Source organism: Octopus bimaculoides, chromosome 2 (assembly GCF_046866305.1).
Source record: "Octopus bimaculoides isolate indiv1 chromosome 2, ASM4686630v1, whole genome shotgun sequence".
NCBI lineage: Eukaryota > Metazoa > Mollusca > Cephalopoda > Octopoda > Octopodidae > Octopus > Octopus bimaculoides.
The window spans coordinates 7,969,371-7,994,254 of record NC_142929.1 but is presented as its reverse complement, the minus strand read 5'-3'; the positions used below and the strand labels follow the sequence as shown (position 1 = coordinate 7,994,254).

At 37.2% G+C, this 24,884-nt stretch overlaps 1 protein-coding gene across 1 annotated transcript; it reads left to right on the top strand.

Annotated features, from left to right (window-relative positions):
* The first annotated feature begins 3,820 nt into the window (after positions 1–3,820).
* Positions 3,821–24,704, top strand: LOC106881016 (coadhesin). Its single transcript, XM_089348300.1, has 10 exons — positions 3,821–3,843; positions 6,225–6,274; positions 8,682–8,852; positions 11,605–11,757; positions 12,107–12,126; positions 12,778–12,985; positions 17,290–17,442; positions 17,550–17,755; positions 24,216–24,320; positions 24,699–24,704. Exons 1-10 carry the CDS (start codon positions 3,821–3,823, stop codon positions 24,702–24,704), a joined length of 1,095 nt encoding a protein of 364 aa, XP_089204426.1.
* Positions 24,705–24,884: the final 180 nt, after the last annotated feature.

Genomic DNA, 24,884 nt, shown 5'->3' with positions numbered 1-24,884 from the left:
ACCGGCATAGGAGCAAGACCGTTGCTCTGGCAGTGATCCCACTCGGATGGTGCTGTTAGCACTCCACTGGCATGGGTGCCAGTCATCAAATTTGGTTCAGTTTCGATCTGGAAAGTAATATTCTTAAGATTATAATCCTGGAAAAGTACAGGACAAGTTATTACACCTGTAAAAGTATAGGACAAACTATTACATCAAGTAAAGAATAAGAAACTTTTTACTTAAAATATTGCAGCTAAAATTAAAATTTGAATATTAAAAATTATTTTATTATAGTTTACAAATAACACTATACTTATTTAAGTAGAATTTGGCTAATTTACTACCTTAAATACAGAATGACTAATTAGACAAACTTACAAATTAGCTGAATAGTTTTGTACAAAAAATTTAAGAGATGAGAACTGTAAAGAGTGATAAATTAGAAGAACTGGCATTCTTTGCTGCAATATATGGCATAGTGGTTAAGAGCGCAGCTATTAACCCCAAGATTCCGAGTTCGATTCCAGGCAGCAACCTGAATAATAATAATAATAATACTAATAATAATAACAACAATAATAATAATTATTATTATTATTATAAAACAAGAAAAATAATGACAGGATCTAGGATGCACCACCCAAAATCTGACATAGAAAGGCTATATATACAACGTACAGAAGGTGGTAGGGGTCTTATACAGCTGGAAAGCTATTATAAAATAACCACCATAGGACTACAAAAATACGTACTTCAGAAGCAAGGAAAACTAATACAAATAGCCACAAAACACGAGCAAAACAAAAAACTGTTTTCAGTATTTAAGGAAGTTGACAAATACAAACAAGAAATCATACTACCTAACAAATATGAAGAAGAATAAGAAACAACAAAAGCTAAAAAACAAATGAAATCCAAACTAAAACTAGAACAGCAATGGATCATGATAAAACGATGGCAAGAAAAGCCCCTACATGGTAAATACTGGGCTAAACTAAATGCAAAAGAAATAGACAGAGAAAAATCCCAGCAATGGTTGAGAAGCTCAGGACTCAAAGCAGAGACTGAAGGATTTTTAATTGCTGCACAAGACCAAAGCCTCCCCACCAGAAATTACCAAAAACATATAATGAAAAGAAACATAACAAGTAACTGTAGAATATGTGGAGATGGACAAGAAACAATAAATCATTATCTCTGGCTGCCAAGTCCTGGCTAAGAAGGAATATATTCACAGACACGACAGAGATGGGACCTATATACACTGGAAGCTATGCCAACACTATGGAATAACAACAGAAAAAAGATGGTATAAACACACGCCAGAAAAGGTCACAGAAAACGAGAAAGCAACCATACTCTGGGATATGCCAATACACACAGATAGAGAAATTAAGGCAAATAGACCAGATATTGTTGTCAAAGATCATGAAGAAAAAAAATGCTTTCTAATTGATGTATCAATACCAGCAGATGACAATGTTTCCCTAAAAGAAATGGAAAAAACTTTCAAAATACAAAGACCTGGAAATAGAGATAACTCGAATGTGGAATCTAAAAACAGAAACAATTCCTATCATAGTAGGTGCCTTAGGTATAATAAAAAAAATATTCAGACAAATACATAACAAAAACACCAGGACTTACAAGTATATATAACATAAAGAAAATTGCACTACTGGGCACTGCACACATCCTACGCAAAACACTTTCAATACAGTAACCATAAGAGCATCACAGCAAACCACAGCACATACCAAAGGCACACAGAGCTGTGCTCGGTAGTGAAGTGAAAGCACATTATAAAAATAAAACTACTGAACAATAATAATAATAATAATAATAATAACATAAAAAAATACCTTAGGAATGAGAACCCAGGTTCAAAATTTCCCCAAGACACTTGATGAAGGCTGGAGGGTATATCAGCCGAAACGTTGTGTTAACAACAAACAAAATGAGGACAAATATCCGTCAAATATAAAAAGTTTCTTATTCTTTACTTTACTTGAAGTAATAGTTTGTCCTATACTTTTATAGGTGTAATAACTTGTCCTGTACTTTTCCAGGTTTATAATCTTAAGAATATTACCTTTCTTGCTCGCATTTTTCCATGTAATATAAATACATAGTTACTTTATCTCATTATTTTGGTCTTAATGACCATTCTTATTACAGAACGCTAAAAGAGGGAAATACAAACTGTACAGAAGACTATGAGGAATATGAGCCCTGTGCCATGCAATCATGTCCACCTGTCTGCAATATTTCTGACATTGGGTTTGCTAATTTTGAATTGATGCGAGAAGATATTTGCGAAAAATGGTAAGTTATGCTCATTTTATTTTTTTGTTTTCTTCTTATTTTTTTCACAACCATCAAATGTTGATTGCAATCTGTAAACAGTTTTGAGTAAAGACCGAAAAGAGAAGTATGAACATTCTATGTGCATGTTCACACTGAATTCATAAAACAGAAAAGAAGAATAAAAATGCAATGAACATGTCAAAATGAAATGGAAGTTGAGAGTAAAAGAAGATATATATGATGGTCTGCATGCCACATCTACCATCAAAATCAGGCAGCCTCGCTGCAATTTTCTTGTAATTACAGAGGCAATGGTACAAAATTTTAAGTAGTCCTTGATGTAGGTTAAAATCATAATAGCTATGGCTCCTGTAATGAATTCTAAAAATCTTACTATGAAGTATAAGCATGAATTCATACTGGCTGTGTTTGTATGTATATATCGTCATTAGATTATATATCCAAATATGAAACACACTCTAAAGCATAGAGCAGTAATGTATTTATAAGTAGTTAAGTCTATGTCTGGTCACAGAGTGACCAATGGTTTTGCATCTGCAAAAGCCTTAGCCCTGTGGACATCTCATCAAACTCTAAAGCCAAAGACAAATGTAACTCTTCACCTCTTGGAAGCAGGAATCCATTGTGGTTATTTGGTCAGTTAGTCACCAAAGAATAGTCCTGGTTCAGTGAGGATGAGTTATCTCCCTTAGACCAGTTTCCCATGAACCAAAAGCAGGGGGGGGGGGGCAAGGAATTTATCCCTTATGCTGCTTTTGGATCGTAACGACCTTTCTAATATGAGAAATTCCATGCTTGTAGCAAGTAGTGTTTAAAATGGATGCATACTGTGAAGATTTTTTGGCAAGTGCTCAGTGATCCAGGTTTCAGGGTATCTTTGAGTATTCTTGCTCGCTCAGCTGTACAAAGCTTACAGCGTTCATTCCTGTTAATGTAGGATCCCAGCTACTCGAAGATCTTCCACTTGATATTGGATGAGGTCCTTTCATCTTTGAGGCTTCATGTGGCTAGCCAGGGATGTGATGAATTGTCTTTCTGGAATTCTGAAAAAGAACCTATGATTGTACAGGAGTCACTTACGGCTGACCTGATATACTTCCAGACTTGGGTGTTGGTTGTGCTCACATTACTGACACATCTTCAGTTGGCACAGGGCCTGGAGATGTTGCCACTAATGTTGCTGGGGCTGCCATTGGTATTGTTATCACTACAAGGTGTGGGCAATATTGCTGTGGCTGTTGTTGTTATGGTGGTCATCCCTGACCATGGCATTGGTGCTACTGTCACCAATGGTGATGTGGGTGTCATCATTGGTAACAGTGTTTTTAGGGCTGGTGGCCTCATTGGTGATGCTGATATCAGCATGGCCATCCTCTTCAGCCGTAGTGCTGGTGCTGGGGTCATTGGTGTTTCTGCAAATCGGTGATGCCTATACTGTCAATGTTGTTCAATGATCCACTACTGCTATTTCTAATGGTCACTAGGTCTGGGTATCACCACAGCCTCATAGATGACTCCTTTGGCCTCACATTGGTATCCCACTGGACAGTCACTGTACACCCTGTAAGAGCAACCAGCCTCATCCCATGTTTTATGGGTGTTAGCTAGTATACTTTTCCTGTTAGGTGCACAACTAAAGGAGATCCTTAGGTTGTGCCTATTAAACAAATGTCCACATGTGTGTCTAAATGCAGAGTTTGTCTACTAACCTGAGGAATATTCTTCCCACACAAGTCTTAACGTTGAGTGAGAAGGATGGGGAAAACCAAATGACGTTTCAGCAGCGCTTTCTTTTGTGCGTGCTAGGAGCTGGTATGTAGATGTACTTCTTAAACCCACTTAACTTGAGGATAAATTCAAGATCCTCTTGCTGACACCCTTCACTATGGTTCTTGAACATGATAGGGAGGTGGCAGGATGCTCTATTGATATAAGACAGCCTCTCATTTGGCTTGTGATAAGGCCTGTGTGTACCAGAGCCCAAGTCTAAGGTAACATCTAGGAAGTCTACTGTAGTGAGGCTCATCTCAATAGTAATTGTGAATCTCATGGAGCCTAGGGTGCTAATCAGGTCCTTTCTAAATATATCAAATGTGTGCCTATAGGCTCCTCTAGAGATGGCCAGAGTGTCATCTCTGTAGAGACTGAAGAGGACTGAAGGGAATTTCTTCCCTAAGGTGTCCAGAATGTATAGTCCAATGAGATCACACGTGTCAGTTCTGTCAAAGGCTCCCTTCACCACATCGAATCTTTATTGAACAGCACCATTCTCCTGGTATGCATGATAACATCAGTGTCCCTCTCGCTAATGTCTGTGAAACCCTTAGCAAAGTTAAGTACTTTGATCAGCAACCTGTTTAATATAAAGAGGTAAAAATCAACTATGTCTAATTGTGTGAACCTTCCTCTGCCCCTCTGCTAGTTGGCATTAAACCATTAGGTCACCTCTTTGGTGCTGCACCATAGAGAGAGACCACAGGTTCTCCTTATGCCAGCATTGATCTTCTTCAGAATATGTTTGTTTGCCTGGCCAATCTTGAATTTGGCCAGATTGATCAGGCATCATTTGGGGTTAGAGGCAAAATTTGGCTTGTGGTCTTTGATTGTAATGAAGGCATTTCTTTTGGCTAAAATTCTACCCTATCTGATATACTTAGACTAATTGCTATCTGTTTGGCTTCACTGTTAATGTTGTTGTATGTGTTTGGGTAGTACGCCTATATTTCTGTGTAATGCAATTGTGTAAAAGGTTATTGTGCGTGTCTATCCTATATATACGTGTGTGTGTGTGTATGTGTGGACTAAGCAGAACAAAAGGAGTCATGTGGGATACAGAATCAATGAAGAGGTCACATGATGTGTGACAAACTTCAGTTTCTTCTTAATATTTAATTCTATACAAGGCGGAAAGCTGGCAAAAATGTTAGCACACTGGGCAAAATGCTTAGCAGTATTTCGTCTGTCTTTACGTTCTGAGTTCAAATTCTGCCGAGGTTGACTCTGCCTTTCAGGATCGATAAATTAAGTACCAGTTTGTACTGAGGCTGATCTAATCGAATGGCCCCCCCTCCCCAAAGATTTCGGGCCTTGTGCCTCGAGCAGAAAAGAATATTTCTTGTTGATAAGGTGGCGAGCTGGCAGAAAAGTTAGCACACCAGGCAAAATGCTTAGTGATATTTTGTCTGTCTTTACATTCTGAGTTCAAATTCCGCTGAGGTCGACTTTGCCTTTCATCCTTTCGGGGTCGATAAATTAAGTACCAGTTGCATACTGGGGTCAATTTAATCGATTGGCCTCCTCCCACATAAAGTTTGGGCTTTGTGCCTAGAAGAGAAAAGAATATTTCTTGTTTATAGATATAGTAAAATAAATTGATGTTTTCATTTCTTGCTGGTGATGCTGAAGCATGTGTCTCATGTAACCAATGACTCTTCTGTTCCCCAATTGCAATATAAATTTTTTTAAATACCTAAGAGCTAGCAGACTAACAACCAGGTAACAAAAATTTTCAAGTGAAATGTGGAATTAACTAGGTTATAGAAAAGAAAAAAGAAAACAAATCATGTGACAGAACAGAATGAACTTCAGAGAAAGAAAAAGAAAGAAACTATCAAAAAGTTAGTGTTGTAGTCTAGAAAAGGAAGAGGGAAAAATGGAAAAACTGGTCTTCAAAACAAAACTTCAAGGATGGAGAGAATTTTATTTGAACTACTTAGTATCTTTAAAAAATTCATTGAAAATTGAAAAAAGGCGATAATATACTGGAGTGTATAATTTCACTTAATATCTATAATTTGATAAAGTGCTGAGTAAATAAAATTATGACCAATGAAATTATCAGAAGAGTTTTTTTTCTCTAGATTTCATATATTTAGAAGTAGAATTTTACAATTTAATGAAAATTATTTTTTCAGTTACTGTGAAGGCTTCAATGAAACATGTTTCAAAAACGAATTCTCAATAAGTAAGTAATATCTTTTTAATTATCTAGATAACTGATAATCTGTCTATATCTGTTTCTATTCATTTGTGTGAGTGTGTGTAAATAAATATACATATACGCGCAGGAGTGGCTGAGTGATAATTAGCTTGTTTACCAACCAAATGGCTTGGAAGTCATTTCCCATAAGCAACTTAAGGAGTCTGCAATTTGCTCTGGATCTTGACAACAGTGTTAAAACAGCAATCTTTGAGTTACATTTTTATCATGGAGAACAGAAGGTATCAAAAGGATCCCAGACTAGTCTTGTTTAATAAAAAATAACTTATTTACCTAAGTTTGAACATCATCTCCTTCAAAATAGTCACCATGTGCAGCAATATACTGATCCCAGTATCCCTGGCTCTTTTGAAATCTGGCCTGGAAGTTGTTATCTCTAAATGAGTTGAGGACCATCTGCTATTTGCACTGGATCTTCATAACAGTGTTAGAATGGTGACTTTTGAGCTGCATTTTCATCTTGGGGAAGAGATAGAAGTCTACTCATGCTAAATCTTGTGAATAGGGCAGGTGTGGAAGCAATACCATGTTGATTTTGGTGAGAAACTCACAAGTGAGTAGAGCTTGGTGAAGATTTCAGTTCTTTGTGCTTGAAACAATTGGTTGCTTTTACTGAATGTCCTCCCTCAAATGCTTCAAAATGTCACAGTAGAAATTTCAATTGATGATCTGGCCCTGGGGGGAAAATTTTCAATGCACAATACCACATTTCTAGGGGTGACACTTGTGACAGGTCTTCCAGGAAGGTTCTTCTATTTTTGAAGTGCCATGCCACTCTAAGTACTGCATACAACTCCCTGCCTCATTGTTGTAGGCTTGCCAAAGCATGCTGAATGTCACTGTAGCAGACTTTTCAAGTTTGACACAAAATTTCACATTGGCTCTTTATTCCAACTTCCTGTCCATGACAGAATTGCAGACTACAGTATACATGTGATCACAAAAACACAAATTTCATGAGGGCAGGAAACCTTGATTGTCCTCTGGAAGACATTTGTTTTTAGCCATCTAGACTATTGCTCCCAATTGTGATAACTGCTTAAGCATAAAATTGTGGAACTTGAACCAATCCAAAGCTATAAGCCAAAAAAAATGCTCATCACTATAATAGATCAGCTGCTAGGACAAACTGAGAAAGTTAAGACTTTATTTCCTAGAGTGAAGACATGCAGTAATATGTGGCAGGAAGATCCTGGTAGAAATGTGCCTAACTTTGTTCCATTTTGTTTCAGTTAACTCAGTTGTAACGAGTAACCCTGCAGTGGACTGATATTCTATTCAAGGGGAATGTTTGCATCATTCAAAAGCTACACCAATGCAAAGAATCTCATTGGGATTGGTGATATATAACAATATTCGATAGTCTGGTGATACAGTGATACATGCATACACCTTGGGTTGATGCCTTTTACTATAATCTAGGAAGCCAATGACAAATGAGCAAATTTACTAAACAGAAACAGTGCAAAAGCCTATCATGTGTGTGTGTGTGTGTGTGTGTGTGTGTCTGTGTGTGTGTGCGCGCGCGCGCGCGTGTGTTTTTGTAACTTAGCAATTCAGCAATAAAAAACTAACAGAATATATACCAGATTTAAAGAAAGTGATACTGGAATCAATTTGATCAACTAATCTTTTCCAAGACAGTACACAATCAGCATAGCCATAGTTTAATGACCGAAACAATAAAAAGTTAATAGCAAGCATCTGTATAAATATGTTTGTTTGTTTGTTTGTTTTTGTTTGAATGTTTATTGATGTAAAACAAAGTGGATCTTCAACTTCATGTTCATAGTTTTCATTTTAGTCAGCTCCTTGACCTTTTCCTTCTAAATAAGGTGGTGATAACTATTTCAAAAGTCAGCTGATCAACTGTTAATTCTACCACATGAATATAATAGTTTATTTACTAATCCTTTAGTAAATAAAACAAAATTGGCTGTTGATGATAGGGAAGTACCATAATTCCTTATTAATTTAAATAATAATAGTGTGTATCATTTTGTTCCCTCTTCCACATACATTATTTTTATCGTAATTGATTAACCATTTTGTTACCAAACAGCTCTGGCTCTGAGTATAAATGTCTTGTTTTCATAACTTTTGAGTTAAAATCTTCCATCAAACCTTAGTCACAATTTATGCTCCTAACACTAGCTTAATAACAAAGTTATTTTACTAAATTTACTAACAATTTAAAGTAATTGAAAGAGGCACAGAGCATCTCAAAATAAATACAGTAACAAAGAAGGTGATTATATTTGTATAAATATATATGCTTGTGTATGTGTGAGGGTTTGTTTGTTTGCTTTTATATTTCTAAGTATCTACATAAACGTATTTTTCCTTTCAATTAATATTTTTTTCTTTTTAGTTGATGGTAACTGGACTGAATGGACTGAATGGAGTGACTGCAGTGACTCATGCGAGCCGGGTGGTTTCAGGCAAAGACAGCGTTCATGTTCAAACCCATTACCGCAGTGTGGTGGCAAAGAATGTGTTGGTAACTCTACTGAATTAGAAGCTTGCAATACAGACAAAAAATGTAAGCCATTCTTTATATCACTTCTACACTGTTTGAAATATCTTTTCAGGTCACTTTGAGTTTCTGAATTTTCATAAATAATCTTTTCTAAATCATTAATGCCTAGATGAGGTACAATATAGTGGTCAAATATTTTCGTTTTACATGTTGAATGCCTGCCATGACTACTAACTCTCAATTCCAAACTCTTAAATGATCATTTCCATTAGAAACACTATGGTTACTTCTCAGAAACTATATTTCTGATGAAATAAAACCTTTAGACTAAAAAAAAATTTATTATACAGAACTTACCAAATTTCGTAAACTTTTCCTCAATACCTCACTTTCTTTTTGCTCTTCTCATTTTCTCATTTTCTTTTTGCTCTTATTTAATTTATTGTCAAAGTGATTTGCTTAATTTACATATTTACCATAATCTTATGGATCAGTAGATAATTCAGGCACCATTAAATATTTCATCTTGAACAAATGAGGCTGATGAAATCCCTCCCTCCTCAAGCAGTACTCACAAAAGAAGTTGAACTCAGTACTGGAAATAAACAAGGTATCCATCAATGTTAATGACCCTACAGCTTACAATAGGAAGCTGTACTACTGCTTAATACCTATTTATATCTGGAGCTAATAAAGCAGTCTTTATAAGGTCTTTTTAAACAACACTTTATCATTTAAAAGAAAGAGACTGAATAATGTGGCTGTGTGATAAGAAGCTTGCTTCCCAACCACATGGTTCAGAGTTCAGTCCCAGTGTGGAACCTTGGGCAAACAACTTCAACTATAGCCTCAGGCCGACCAAAGCCTTGTGAGAAGTCCGTCACAAATATACATGCATGTATACATATATATATGTATATATATATTGAGTGGTTGGCGTTAGGAAGGGCATCCAGCTGTAGAAACTCTGCCAAATTAGATTGGAGCCTGGTGTTGCCATCCGGTTTCACCAGTCCTCAGTCAAATCGTCCAACCCATGCTAGCATGGAAAGCGGACGTTAAACGATGATGATGATGATGATATATATATATATGTACGTATATGTTTGTGTGCCTGTGTTTGTTGCCCCACCTTCATTTGACAACCAATGTTGGTGTGTTTATGTCCCCGTAACTTAGTGGTTCAGCAAAAGTGACTGATAGAATAAGTACTAGGCTTACAAAGAATAAGTACTAGGCTTACAAAGAATAAGTCCTAGGGTTGATTTGTTTGACTAAAAGCAGTGCTCCAGCATGACTGAAACAAGTTAAAAAAGAATAAATGTAAATATCAGGTGATTTCATCCTGCTATGGGCTCATCAGTGACAGCTGTGCAGCAACATAACAGCTATATCTCCTCTCAACAATATATAGAATATTAATGTCTATTTAGGCATTAGTGTCACAAATTACATGTGAGCTTCTTAAAATATAATTAGTAGTAACATAAAAGCTACCCAGCACATACTGTGAAGTTGTTAGTATTATGTTGGGTATCCAGCCGTAGAAACAAGAGAAAACAGACTACAGCCTAGTGCAGCTCTCTGGCTTATCAGCCCCAGTCAAACTGTTTTACCCAAGTCAGTGTAGCAAACTCATAAGAGGCACAGAGAGAACATCGGTTCACTTGCCCGAACAGGAGAAATTGTTGATTTCTCATTGGTTAGAAATTACTGCTCATATACAAATTCTGAACTTTCATTAAAGAAATCTTTCACAAAGTACGGTTCTTAGAATTCGTGTATGAGTAGTTATAAAAACCCTGATTTTGGGGAAATTCTCCAGTGATCGTTGATTGTCACTCAAATCCACGACACTCACCCTTTTGAGTATCAGCTAATCTTTATGCCATGTTCATTACTCAAATCCAACAAGATTGAATTGTTGTGAACTCTAGTAGTTAGTATGAAAGATTAGTTAGTGTGAATTTTAAGTCATAATTCTCTCAGACAAAATGTCCTTACTTTCCAATTGTACTATAAATGCCAAATGTACATAAATAAACTAATGTAGAAATTATTTTCTTTTACTTCATGTTCTTTCAACTTGTTAAATTTATTTCTGTATTTATGAAATTGTGTATATTTTTTTATGTAACGGTTAAAAGAATACAAATCCATATCTTCAACATACATGCACGCATCAAACACACATTCAGCGTCTTGGTATGTATAATTCATCATAACATTTACGCAGCCTGAATTAAGAGTTATGCATGGTGATAAATACTTATAATTAAGTTATAAGTGACGAGTTTACCATTATAGCTTCTTACTTAAGAAATAATAATATTTGTTATACCTTACAATCAAAAACATTAAAAATAAGATACAGTATTCGCCGCCGACAGTCACATCAGCAGGAAAAACGGATGCTAAACAATGATGATGAGTGACGGAAGCAGTATTAATTTCAAAAGGCAATCTTAATCTCCACTTGAACATGGAGGTTCTGTTAGAATATCAATTACTGCATTACTTACTTTGAGCGGTCTTCTCATATGGACTGTTGGTGCATAAAAACATTCCACTATCATCAATATAAATACAAATGTTTTTATGCACCATAAGTCCATATGAGAAGACCGCTCAAGGTAAGTAATGCAGAATTCTGTATTCTAACACAATCTTCATGTTTCATTATAAAATAAGAAACTCAACAAAAAGTCCAATATATGATGTCAGAAATTATCGCTTGTCTGATGTAGTGAGTTTATAATTAGAACATTTATAACTCTAGTAGTACTGATGTATTATTTTTTTGTATATTTCTTAGGCTGCGTACATGGTACATGGTCATGCTGGTCATCATGTGATCAAGAATGTGGACCTGGCAAACAAACGCGTAATAGAACAGTTTTAGCTGAATCGTTTTGTGAAGGATATAGTGAGTCTGATCAACAGGATTGTGAAATTCAACCATGTGACGGTAAGAGTAACTTGCATTACATTTATTTTTTGTCTTTTTTTCCTATCATGATCCTTATCTGTACTCATTTTAAACGAGAAAAGTGTGATGTTAATAGGTTAGCACTATTAATTTGAATAGCTAATAAGGTAAAAATTCAACATCAATAAATTTTTTAATTACTGTTTTTCTCAGAGGAACTTTTTTATTACAATTCCTTGTTATATTTAATCCAACTGCTGCATACTGTGCTTTGAGCTCATATCATTATGATAAACTTACCAGGTTTTTTTAATAAATTTCTTCTGCATTTGTCAATGTATGTTTATTCTGTTTGGTTTTATTAATTGATCTGTTTTCATTGTTATAGAATTTCTAAAAAATTCTCAGGTAATAATGAAAGTATTTCCATTTTACAAAGCTAAGCTATTTCTACAGGCTATTGATACTAGTACAAGAACCATATCACTTTGATCAACCAGTCCGTCAAGTGTCCATTTGACACCGCTGGTCACAGCACGCTGTCCACTCCTCTTTGTATCATGCCTTCCTCATCCACGTGGTCCCAATAGCCCTCCTAAAATTGTAACTCCACCGTCGTGGAGCCCTTCCGAGTGGTCCTTTCCACTTGCGCGGGTACCACTCAACAACTGTGTGGGTCCACTGATTACCGGTTAGCCGGGCGACATGTCCAGCCCATCTAAACTTGCTGCGTGTATTTTCTACGACATCCCTTCCACAGGACTTCTGTCTGATGAGCTCGCTACTGATGTGCTCACTTAACGAGATTCCAAGCATTGACCTCTCCATGGCTCTTTGAGCCATTACCAATCTCTGCTCTTCTCTCTTTGTTGTAGCCCATGTTTCACTACCATATAACATTGCAGGTAGAACTGTGCTATTTATGAGGTTGGCACAGGTGGTCCTGTCCAACCTTCCCTTGAGCACATCCCTTATGCCATTAAACACTTTCCATCCAACCCTTATTCTCCGCAAGATCTCTTTTTCGATGTCTCAGTGCATATTCACTTCCTGTCACAGGTAGACATATTTCTTTATCTCCTCTATTTCATCACTGCCGACCACCATTTGACCTGTTGGTACATTGTCGGACCGCATGAACTTCGTTTTCATGTGGTTCATCTTGAAACCTGCTTCAGAGCTTTTAATGTCGTGTTCCGTCAGCATGGTCTGAAGCTGATCCGTGGTTTCAGCGATGATTACGATGTCATCAGCAAAACGGAGGTGGGTGAGTAGCTCACCATTGATGTTGACACCGCCTTGCCAGCTGATGCCTCTGATGATCTGCTCAAGACATGCAGTGAAAAGTTTTGGAGAGATCGTATCCCCTTGCTTCACTCCCTTCTCGACCGGCACTCATACAGGTGATGACAGTAGAGCTATGTTGGTGATGCATCCGGAATTTGCCTCCCTGAGCAGTTGCACATATTGCGCTTCGAAAAACTAGAGGTAGTCGATAGCTTCCGCTATCTGGGCGACCAAGTTAGTAGTGGGGGTGGGTGCGCTGAAAGTGTAGCTGCTAGAATAAGAATAGCCTGGGCAAAGTTTAGAGAGCTCTTACCCCTGCTGGCGACAAAGGGACTCTCACTCAGAGTAAAAGGCAGACTGTATGACGCATGCGTACGAACAGCCATGCTACATGGCAGTGAAACATGGGCTGTAACTGCTGAGGACATACGTAAGCTCGCAAGGAATGAAGCCAGTATGCTCCGTTGGATGTGTAATGTCAATGTGAATACCCGTCAGAGTGTGAGTATCTTGAGAGAAAAGCTGAACATTAGAAGCATCAGTTGTGGTGTGCAAGAGAGATGATTGCGCTGGTATGGACATGTGGTGAGAATGGATGAGGATAGCTGCGTGAAAAAGTGCCACACCCTAACAGTTGAGGGAACCCGTGGAAGAGGTAGGCCCAGGAAGACCTGGGCTGAGGTGGTGAGGCAAAACCTTCGTACATTGGGCCTCACCGAGGCGATGACTACTGACCGAGACCTTTGGAAATGTGCTGTGCGTGAGAAGACCTGGCAAGCCAAGTGAGATCGTTGCCAGTGCCCCTGGACTGGCTCTTGTGCGGGTGGCACATAAAAGACACCATTTTGAGCGTGGCCGTTGCCAGTACCGCCTGACTGGCCTTCATAGGATTTTCGAGCGAGATCGTTGCCAGTGCCCCTGGACTGGCTCTTGTACGGGTGGCACATAAAAGACACCATTTTGAGCGTGGCCATTGCCAGAACCGCCTGACTGGCCTTCGTGCAGGTGACACGTAAGAGCACCCACTACACTCTCTGAGTGGTTGGCGTTAGGAAGGGCATCCAGCTGTAGAAACTCTGCCAAATTAGATTGGAGCCTGGTGTTGCCATCCGGTTTCACCAGTCCTCAGTTGAATCGTCCAACCCATGCTAGCATGGAAAGCGGACGTTAAACGATGATGATGATGATGATGATGATGATGACTGCTTGCCTCTGTAGCGAGTTCAGCATTGTGTTGGTTTCGACATTGTCGAAGGCCTTCTCATAGTGTACAAACGCAACGCAAAGAGGCAGCTTGTACTCATTCGCTCGCTCAAGCAGTTGTGTTAGAGTAAATATATGATCCATTCTGCTGTAGTTCTTCCGGAAGCTGGCTTGCTCCCTCGGCTGTTGTTCATCAAGATAACGTGACAACCTGTTCAGAATTATCTTTGTGAACAGCTTGTACACGTGAGACAGCAGGCACATGGGTCAGTAGTTCTTTAGATCTTCTCTATTGCCCTTCTTATATAGCAGGATGGTATTTGACTCTTTCCACTGAGAGGGAATTCTTCCTTCATCTAAGTAGTGCATGAATCGCTCAGCAAGGATTTAAAATAGTCTATAAAGTAGAAGTGCTGTTAAGAAACAGTATCTCTGGAACACAAACTAACCACATTTGGAGACACTGCTTATGAAGTAGTTAAAACATCCATCATAAAGGTGACCTGGTCTTGATTTTGAGGTGCCTGACCATCCTTGGAGGTGCAAGTTCAAAGGCAGACTGTGGCACAAAATATAACAACAGACATGTCCCATAGAGTGTATTCAGTTAAGGGCCAAAACACTCCCATAAGATATTGGGAGTGTCTTAGATCTTCTGCTGTTCAGTACTTCCTAGTGCTTCTTGTCACTATTTACCATGTATATGACTTTCATTGATCTTTACAACTTGATTATAGTTTGTAATCCTTTTTTATCACTTAGCCAAGAAGGACAAGCAATGCCATGGCCCTTTCACGGCTTCTAATTCAGGTGAGAGAAGGAGGAAGATATCCTCAGCCTGGAGACTTAGCCTGAATGCTTGCAACATAAAGTTACACAAGAACCAGATAATGACATAAAACTGAGCAACAGATTAAGTCTATCAGCCAAGTAGGCAGCGACAAGATCTGAACTCTATATGTAGAAAGTTGGAAGACAAGGAAGCTTGTCCTATCAAATGTTCTAATGATTCTGCCAGTTCACCACTCAAGTCTGGTACTTTATTTATCAGGATGAAAGGCAAAGTTGACCTTGATGAGATTTGAAACCACAATAAACATCTTAAGATATTCCATTAGATACTCTGACAACTTAAAAAATAACTGAACATATAATAGTATCTTAAGCTACCATTTCACTGGAGCATAATCTCCATGGAAAACTCCTATAGTGTAGAAGATAACAGATCATTTTCAGAGAACAAGCTATGTCAAGCAACTGACCAGTTTTGTTACTTGAGCACAAGCTCAGTCAGGTGGTGGATAACATGCTAATGAGATAGTGTAAAAAATAATGTTACGAGAAATAAGTAACAAACATCAAAAGAATGTAATTCTGGATGTCATATTTACCTAATCAGGAGAGTAGAAAAATTAGTAATGTTCAAAAACATGATTACGAGAAGCATGGAATAAATAAAATTACAAGATGGTGTCAGAGTCCCAGTTCAAGAGAAACTATGTTTAAAGAAGCAATGTCAACAGGATTTAGAACCTACACTCAGTTGAGTCATGCTTGCATGCACATAAGCACACAAAAACTAATCCTTTAGTTAATAAGTGGTTCATATTCTATATGTTAATCCCTCAGACATTTTTCAATTTATAAAACCCATCATAAAAACACCTGAATTTTCATTGATAAGGATTTATGGAGGTTTGTTCAAATTCACCAATGTAGGATGTGTCATGTAATTAACAATAAGACTGGAGCCTAGGGCAGCCGCTGGCTCTCCAGACCTCAGTCAAACCATCCAACCCATGCCAGCATGGAAAACAGACTTTAAATGATGATGGCAATGATGATAATGATATACAATGTAGAATCAAGCAAGTAAATTGAATATTGTGAGGAGTCTTGTCTGAGTGACCAATATGGATACAACATGCACAAAGACACAAATTTTAGTAGAGGTTATTATCAGTTAGTTAGCCCCAGTATATCAACGTTACATATTTTACCAACCCAGAAGGAAAGCAAAGTTGATCACAATGGGACTAAAAACAAAGTCTGAGTGTAATTTTGATGTCTAACCCCACCTCAATACAAATAAACTACATAAAGAAGCCTGTAATTTATAACAAAATGGGTAGTGACTATGAAAGAAAGGCCTTATTTTATGTGGGTTCCCAACACCTGATAGTGTCAGATGAGCACAATCATTATATATGGCATGTTTCGAGTATTCTTAGGCCTGGTACAGTCCATCCCTCTCCAGGTCAAATGGACTGTGACAATATAAAATGAAGTACCTTATTGAAGAACACAGTGCATCACCTTGTGAAAGAAAAATCATGAGCCAAACGACTAAACCACTATGCCACATATATTCACAGGATTATTAAACAAAATGTCATAGTAACCCTAAAAATAAAGATTTGGTTTTATATTATAAAAGCTCATGGCTAGTGCACTTCAAGTTTTGGCACAAGGCCAGCAATTTTGGGAAAGCAGTAAGTTGATTATATCAGCCCCAGTGCTCAATTGGTACTTATTTTATTGACTCTGAAAGATTGAAAGGCAAAGGCAAATCTGAAGAATTTAAACCTAGAACATAATGACAGATGAAATGCCAAGTAGTACCAAATAGATTAAAACCAAAAACAACACATTCAAAGCAATAGTGTAAATTATGATACAGCCTTCAATAGACTATCTCAGAACTGAGAGTTTCCAGACAATTGTTGTATAGTTTCGATAGTACAATAAAATGGAAGATTTTTGAATTGCAATATTGTTTTTAACATGAGAAGCCTTAAAGAAAAAGAAACTTATTTTCCATTTCATCATCATTTAACATCCATTTTCCATGCTGGCATGGGTTGGATGGTTTGACAGGAGCTGGTAAGGCTGGGGCTATACCAGGCTCCATTTGTCTGTTCTGACATGGTTTCTATGGTTGGATGGCCTTCCTAATGCCAGCCATATTACAGAGTATACTGGGTGCTTTTTATGTGGCAATAAATATATGTGTAGATACAATGCTTTTGATATATTTGTTTCAGTGGGTACTTACTATGTTTTTGTTTTTTTTGTTACTAGTAATCTGTGGAGAATGGAGTTCATGGACTGACTGTAAAGGAGAGTGTGGTGAAGGTACCTCTACAAGAACATTTACTGTTTATGATAATCAAACGAATAATCCACAATGTAATATTTCTGAACAAGTAGAAAGATGTCCACTTCAGGAATGTGGTATGTATAATGTTTTATTGTATTTATCATGTTTGATTAATCTCCCTTGTTCCCAATAAAATCTTAATCTTGAAAGATATTTAAATATTGATGTTTTTGTATTTTAGTCTGTGATGAAAATGAAGAGATATCATCAACAGCTGACTGTGAATACAAATGTGGTGCAAGCTTCCAGTCACCAACTTCTTCAGAATGTGAAACATTCAAATATGGCTGCAAGTGTAAACATGGGCTGTTCAGAAATGAAAGTGGACATTGTATTTCAAAAGAGGATTGCAATCTGTATTGTTCTGTCGGTGATTCAATCAAGCAGGTAATTAACTTAGAAGCACATATACAAAAGACTATATTTGAATGTATACATTTATGGCTAATATAAATTGCAACACATTCTATAACAATCCTTTCTACTGAACTTATCCTTAAAAAAGAATAACACACCAAGCTGCACTGAATTCAAGAGAAGTTGTTTGAGTATTGGTGTTGATCAAATATTAAAGTTGGTGATAATTAAAACAAGTGATTCTGTTCCACAAAATACTCTGTTCAAACTGCAGTTCTCAATTACAGAGCCATGATTCTGTAGTTAAGTGTACAACCTCTCTTAAATAAAACTTGTTAGCATTAGTAAAACTCCATATACTACTCTGGGTTATCTGGTTCATGTGTAAGAAAACGATATTGTCCCAGTACCTAAGCAGTTGTGATATTTTTGAGCTTTTGTACAAGCTTCCTTTAAATGTTTTTGCTATTGCTGCTATTATTTTAAATCAAAATAAAATAAAGATTGAGGTTATAGGTTTAAGATATAATACTATTTCTCCACTATTAATTTTTTAATGTAGAAATGCAGTATAGCGTAGTATATATAAGGAAATGGTTTTAAAACTTACATGTTTCAAAGTAGATGCAAGTTTATGCCTTAAATCTTCAACTTATTCCATTACATCTGAATTGCTTAATGTGTAACTATTAGAAGAGCCTAGATCTTCCATTTTATAATAGAGTATCAGAAGATTGCAGCTATTGTTAAAATGCCAGATGAAGCTTAAATTTTTTTACAAAAATATAATATAATGGTATGAGGTGAAGTAAGATTATAATGCTAACTATATTACAAAGCAGTTAAACATAAACATCCATTTTAAATCAGACTTACCCAGCTCATTCACTATTCTGATCTAACTTGCTGACAAGTAAATGGATTACAAATATTTAGTGCTTAACTGACAAGTAGCCACATTAAGTAGAGCTACTACTCATATATTTGTGTTTTGTTTCAATGCATAAAACTGAGTACCATGTTAGTCGATCATAAGTAAGAATAATATTTATATAAAAGTGAAGAATATTGCATAAAACTGAGTACCATGTTAGTCGATCATAAGTAAGAATAATATTTATATAAAAGTGAAGAATATTGCAATTAACATTTTATTTGTAGTAGTTGTAGCTCTTCAGGTTTAGTTTAGCAAAGCAGATTTTTTACATGATTTACAAAATATCTACTGTAGTTATTTTGCAGAAAGCTCCTTTTACTATTCATTTCCTTATTTGTTACTATGAAATCCTAATATGTATTGGCCAGACTAGGAGGATAATAAACTCATCTGTTTCTCTCCCTCCTTGAACTTTGGAGGTTTCTACGGGACAACCTGTTGAGAGCCACCGACCAGATCTGTGGATGGCGTAAAGTCCCCTCTCGACCCAAAGTAACGTCGTGGTGGAACAATATGGTTGACAGGGCTATTAGACAAAAGAAACAGGCTTCGAAGAACTGGAAGAACGGAGGTGGCAGGGAATTGTATCAAACTGCCAGAAAGGAAGCTAGGAGACAGGTTTATTTAGCCAGAGGGGAAGCAGATAAGAAAAAGATTGCCAATGTTCTGTGCCGTGAGGACCAAAGACTTGAAGTATTTCGTATTGCAAGACAGTGTGTGAGAGAGAATCGTGATGTCGTAGAAGAGAAATGTGTTCGCATGGATGATGGTACACTTGTACTAAACGAGGCTGCAAAGAAAGAGGTTTGGACACGCCACTACAAAAGATTGCTCAATAAAGAGAATGAATGGGAGAAAGAGAGTCTGTCGAATGTCGTCCCAAAAGAGGGACCAGCTATCCGAATTGACAGTACCATGGTAGATAAATCAATTAAGAGTATAAAGACAGGGAAAGACCCCGGCCCATCAGGAATCACTGCAGAGATGCTCAAAATATCAGGTACTGTCGGCTATAGCCTAGTCACCTGTATTGTTAACCAGGTGATACACAAAGGAGTCATACCCAATGACTGGTGTAGCAGCACCATAGTCAACTGCTACAAAGGTAAAGGTGATGCTTTAGATAAAAATAATTACAGATCTATCAAGTTGTTAGATCAGGTAATAAAAGTCACGGAGAGGGTCATAGCCCAACTAATTAGGAAGCAAGTCAGTTTAGATGAGATGCAGTTTGGGTTCATGCCAGGGAAAAGCACCACTGATGCTATATTTCTGGTAAGACAGCTTCAGGAGAAATATCTAGCCAGGGATAAACCTCTGTACCTGGCTTTTGTTGACATGGAGAAAGCCTTTGACAGGGTCCCCCAATCCCTTATCTGGTGGTCAATGAGGAAACTAGGGATAGAAGAATGGTTAGTGAGAGCTGTGCGAGCCATGTACAGAGACGCTGTCAGTAAGGTGAGGGTTGGCAATGAGTACAGGGAAGAATTCCAAGTAGAGGTAGGGGTCCACTAAGGTTCAGTCCTCAGCCCCCTCCTATTCATCATAGTCCTCCAGGCAATAACAGAGGAATTCAAGACAGGATGCCCCTGAGAGCCGAGTCACTATCAGAACTAGAGGAGAAGTTTCAGGTGTGGAAGCAGGGACTAGAATCGAAGGGCCTTAGAGTCAACCTAGCTAATACCAAAGTCTTAATAAGTAGAAAGGTAGACAAAACACAAACCACTTCAGGTAGATGGCCTGCTCGATTTGTAGAAAAGGCGTAGGTAGAAACTCTATAAGATGTACCCGGTGCAAGCTATGGACACATAAGAGGTGCAGCAACATCAAAGGCAGGTTAACTAGCAAGTTAGTTTTTGTTTGTGGCAGATGTTCAGGTGCAATAAAGACTGCAAACAAACAGGAAACAACTTCTGTCTCATTCCAGGGAGAAAAACTAGATGTAGTTGATAGCTTCTGCTAACTGGGTGACCAAGTTAGTAGTGGGGGTGGGTGCACTGAAAGTGTAGCTGCTAGAATCAGAATAGCCTGGGCACGTAAATAGCACCAGCATGATCGTTACTAACGTCGCCTTCCTGGCACTGCGCCAGTGGCACGTGAAAGACATTCGAGCGAGATTGTTGCCAGTGCTGATGGACTGGCTCCTGTGCAGGTGACACGTAAAATACACCATTTCGTGCCTGGCCGTTTATCGTTACCAGCGTCGCCTTCTTGGCACTTGTGCCAGTGGCATGTGAAAGACATTCGAGCGAGATCGTTGCCAGTGCTGATGGACTGGCTCCTGTGCAGGTGGCACGTAAAATACACCATTTCAAGCATGGCTGTTGCCAGTACCCGCCTGACTGGCCCTCGTGCCGGTGGCACGTAAAAGCACCCACTACACTCTCGGAGTGGTTGGCGTTAGGAAGGGCATCGAGCTGTAGAAACTCTGCTAAATCAGATTGGAGCCTGGTGTCGCCTCCTGGTCCACCAGTCCTCAGTCAAATTGTCCAACCCATGCTAGCATGGAAGGCGGATGATGATGATGATGTGTGTGTGTGTGTGTGTGTGTGTGTGTGTGTGTAATAGATATATCATCATCATCATCGTTTAGCGTCCACCTTCCATGCTGGAACGGTTTGACAAGAGCCAACCAGGCAGAAGCCTGCACCAGACTTCTTTAACTGTTTTGGAAGGATTTTTACAGCTGGATGCCCTTCCTAACACCAACCACTCAGCAGAGTGGACTTAGTGCTTTTTATGTGACACAAGCACAGGTGAGGTTAATTTTGATAAGATTTTTACAGCTGGATGCCCTTCCAAACACCAACCACTTTACAGTGAGGACTGGGTGCTTTTAAGTGGCACTTATACTGACCAGGTCACCAAGTACTTGCAAGACAAATACAAATCTCTTTGAGAAGGGAGGCAGCACTGGAGGAGATGGTCTTGTTGGATGATGAAAGGTTATAGTGAGACACAGAGACAGAAACGGGTGTCTTGCAGTGGAAGAGGCAGGAGGTTACTCAGTCAGAGAGAGAGAGAGTGAGAGATCAGGAATGAAGATAGAAACTTACCCAACCAGAAAAAGGAGGAGAGAGAGAGATAGAGAGAGAGAGTGGGAGACAGCAGGATAGACATGGTAGCAAAATGTCTGACATACTCACAAGGGACAGGGGCCAGAATATGAATGGGATGGTTTCGTAAAGGAAGAGAGAGAAACAGATGGTGGCAAGTGCCAGGGTATACTCTTAAGATTTGAATGCCTTAATATAAGTGGCAGGATATTACAAAGGAAGTATGATTAAAGAGTGAGGGGGGTGATGCAGATTCATGGGGCTACCAAAATACAATGATACAGAGGAACTGGGCCATGAGAGAGGACTGCATTGGGGAATGAGAGGTAGGCATAGTGTATGAAAGAGGAAATGTGAGGAAGAGATGAAATATAGAGATGTAGATAGCAATGATACAGTGAGACAGGGTGTGGGTGGAACACACAGGTCAGAAGCTAGCAGAGAGCAATGATACAGTGGCATGGGGCCAAGAGGAGTGGGAGGTAAGTATAGGGCATGAAGTGGAAATGTGAGGAAGAGAAACGATGTAGAGATGTAGTTTCATTTGTTGTGGTAGAGTGCATGAGAAATTTTCTTGTTAAGTGTGGGTGGGACATTCAGTGCTCCTAGAACTCAGTTTCAATGACGTGGGCAGGTCTTCTCATGAACTTTATATTGCCAGACTTCTCAGTCCATTGTCATTTCCTATATATATATATTAGAAGGTTTGGAGGTGATGTACAGGTATTTATATATTAGAAAAAATAATAAGGTACTCAGATACCTGGATGGTTGTAGATTTACAGATCTTTATTAATATGCCACATGTTTTTATAAATTAGCGCTTGCATCTATTCTTGTAGATTCTCCAGATTTAATTTTTTCAGAGGATTTGTCTCTGTTTATAGTATTATTGAATGTGTAGGGGTGGAGATATATATATATATATATATATATATAGGATAGTAAAAGAGGGTGAGGAATGGGGGGGAAAAGTGAGAGAGAGTGTGTGTGTGTGTGTGTGTGTGTGTGTGTTTTTGTGTTGGTGTGTGTGTGTGTGTGTAAGTGTATGTTCATGCCTATGTATCTGAAAGGAGTGTCAATGGGAAAGAGAAGGAAAGGTGAAAGAAGAAAATTGTGTTTACAGCTGGTCAATTCTTTCAATGACAAGTTGATTCTTGGCCTTTAAAAATGGCAAAACCAGGTGGCTATTTAAGGTGGGGCATTGTTTGGAAGAAAGTTGTTTTTCAAAAAAGTTGCCATCATTATCCAGTGAGAGAGAGTGTGGGTGTGTTTTGTGTCTATTATTGTGTTTATTATGTCGCACTCACACACACAAACATACAAGTTGACATATCAGCAAATGAAGTAATAATTTTATTAATACAGTTACTATAAAAAGAGACAAATCCTCCGAAGAAAAATTAAATCTGGAGAATCTACAAGAATAGATGCAAGTGCTAATTTATATAAACAAGTGACATATTAATAAAAATGTGTAAATGTACAACCATCCAGATATCTGAGTACCTTATTATTTTTTCTAATATATATATATATATATATATATATACACATACATATGTATATATATGGAGATAAAATTGATGAATAACAATTGATTTACACCAATTATCATTTATTAATTAAATACAAAAACACAAAATCTCAACTTACAGCTTTTTCTTTCAGCACGATTCCCAAGCTTAACCAATACAATAATAATAATAGCAGTTATCATTGTAAGTAATTAATTATACCAATTTGAATCGCAGAACTTCATCAGAGCGGAAAAATAAATTAAATTAAAAGAAAAAAGAAAAAGGAGAAAGTGAGAAAACAGTGATAACTAATTCATGCTATATGCTGACCCACTGGGAAACTTTCGACCAACTAGAATTTGTGTGTGTGTATTTATCTATCTATATGTGTAAATGCATATATCAAGCCTAGTCTTGTTTATTTGCATCATTATCTCCATATTAGTTCAACTAGATTTCTCTTATAGCCACTCTTTACCCACGGACCTAGTTCTCAATAAGGATTTCAGAGTTTAGGTTCAAATCATTTGAGCCCTACTATGTTTTCTATATTGAGAATCTCCAGCTTTTACTTTTTAACGGCATACATATATACATATATATATATATATATATATATATATATATATATATATATATATTATATATATATATATATATATTATATATATATATATATATATTATATATATATATATATATATTATATATATTATATATATTATATATATATATATATATTATATATATTATATATATATATATATTATATATATTATATATATTATATATATTATATATATATATATATATATATATATATATATACAGTGTGCAGCAGAAAGATTGCCCCGATTTCAAATTATTAACTTTTGAAATTGGGGCAACCTATCTGTCGCACCCTATATAAATACAAAAAAATTCTTATTGCAAAAGTTCATGAAGTTAATTTTTTTTTACCAACCTTTTGCTTTTAGGATAAAGAAATGTGGATTGATCCAGAACGTGAGTGTTATACATGTGAATGTATTGGTGGCAATGTACAGTGTCAAAGAAAATGTGAAATCCCTGAGTGTAATAGTGTAAGTATTATTTATTTCTGTGTCTAAAATGCAATTGCTTATAAATATTTTAATACCTTGGTAACAGCAAAAATTGTCCCGTTTGTTGTACATAAGCCATCAGGAACTAAAATATGTGAAAACGTTTTTAAAGATAACTGTAAACTATTATGGACTATGAAAAGCAAAGATGCTCGGTTGTTTCACATGGATTGGTAATTGCTGTCATTAAATTAGGCCTATCAGCAAATGGGATAAGTGTTGAACACTTACACTGCATTCCAGAAGGTTTGAGAGATTTTTAGGAGAGGTAGTTATAACTGTCCCAGATTATTTAAATTTTGATATATCATTACTATACATTTAATAAGCTAACCTGCCAACTTTTTCATATTCCAGCTTTAAGGAGATGGTTGTAACTGCACTTTAACCCTTTTGTTACCATATTTCTGTTGAGATGTTCTGTGTTTCTTTCAATTAATTTTAAATACAACAAAGGATTCAGTAAAATAACTTAGTTATTAAGCTAGTGCTAGAAACATAAATTGTGACTAAGGTTTGGTGGAAGATTTTAATTCAAAACTT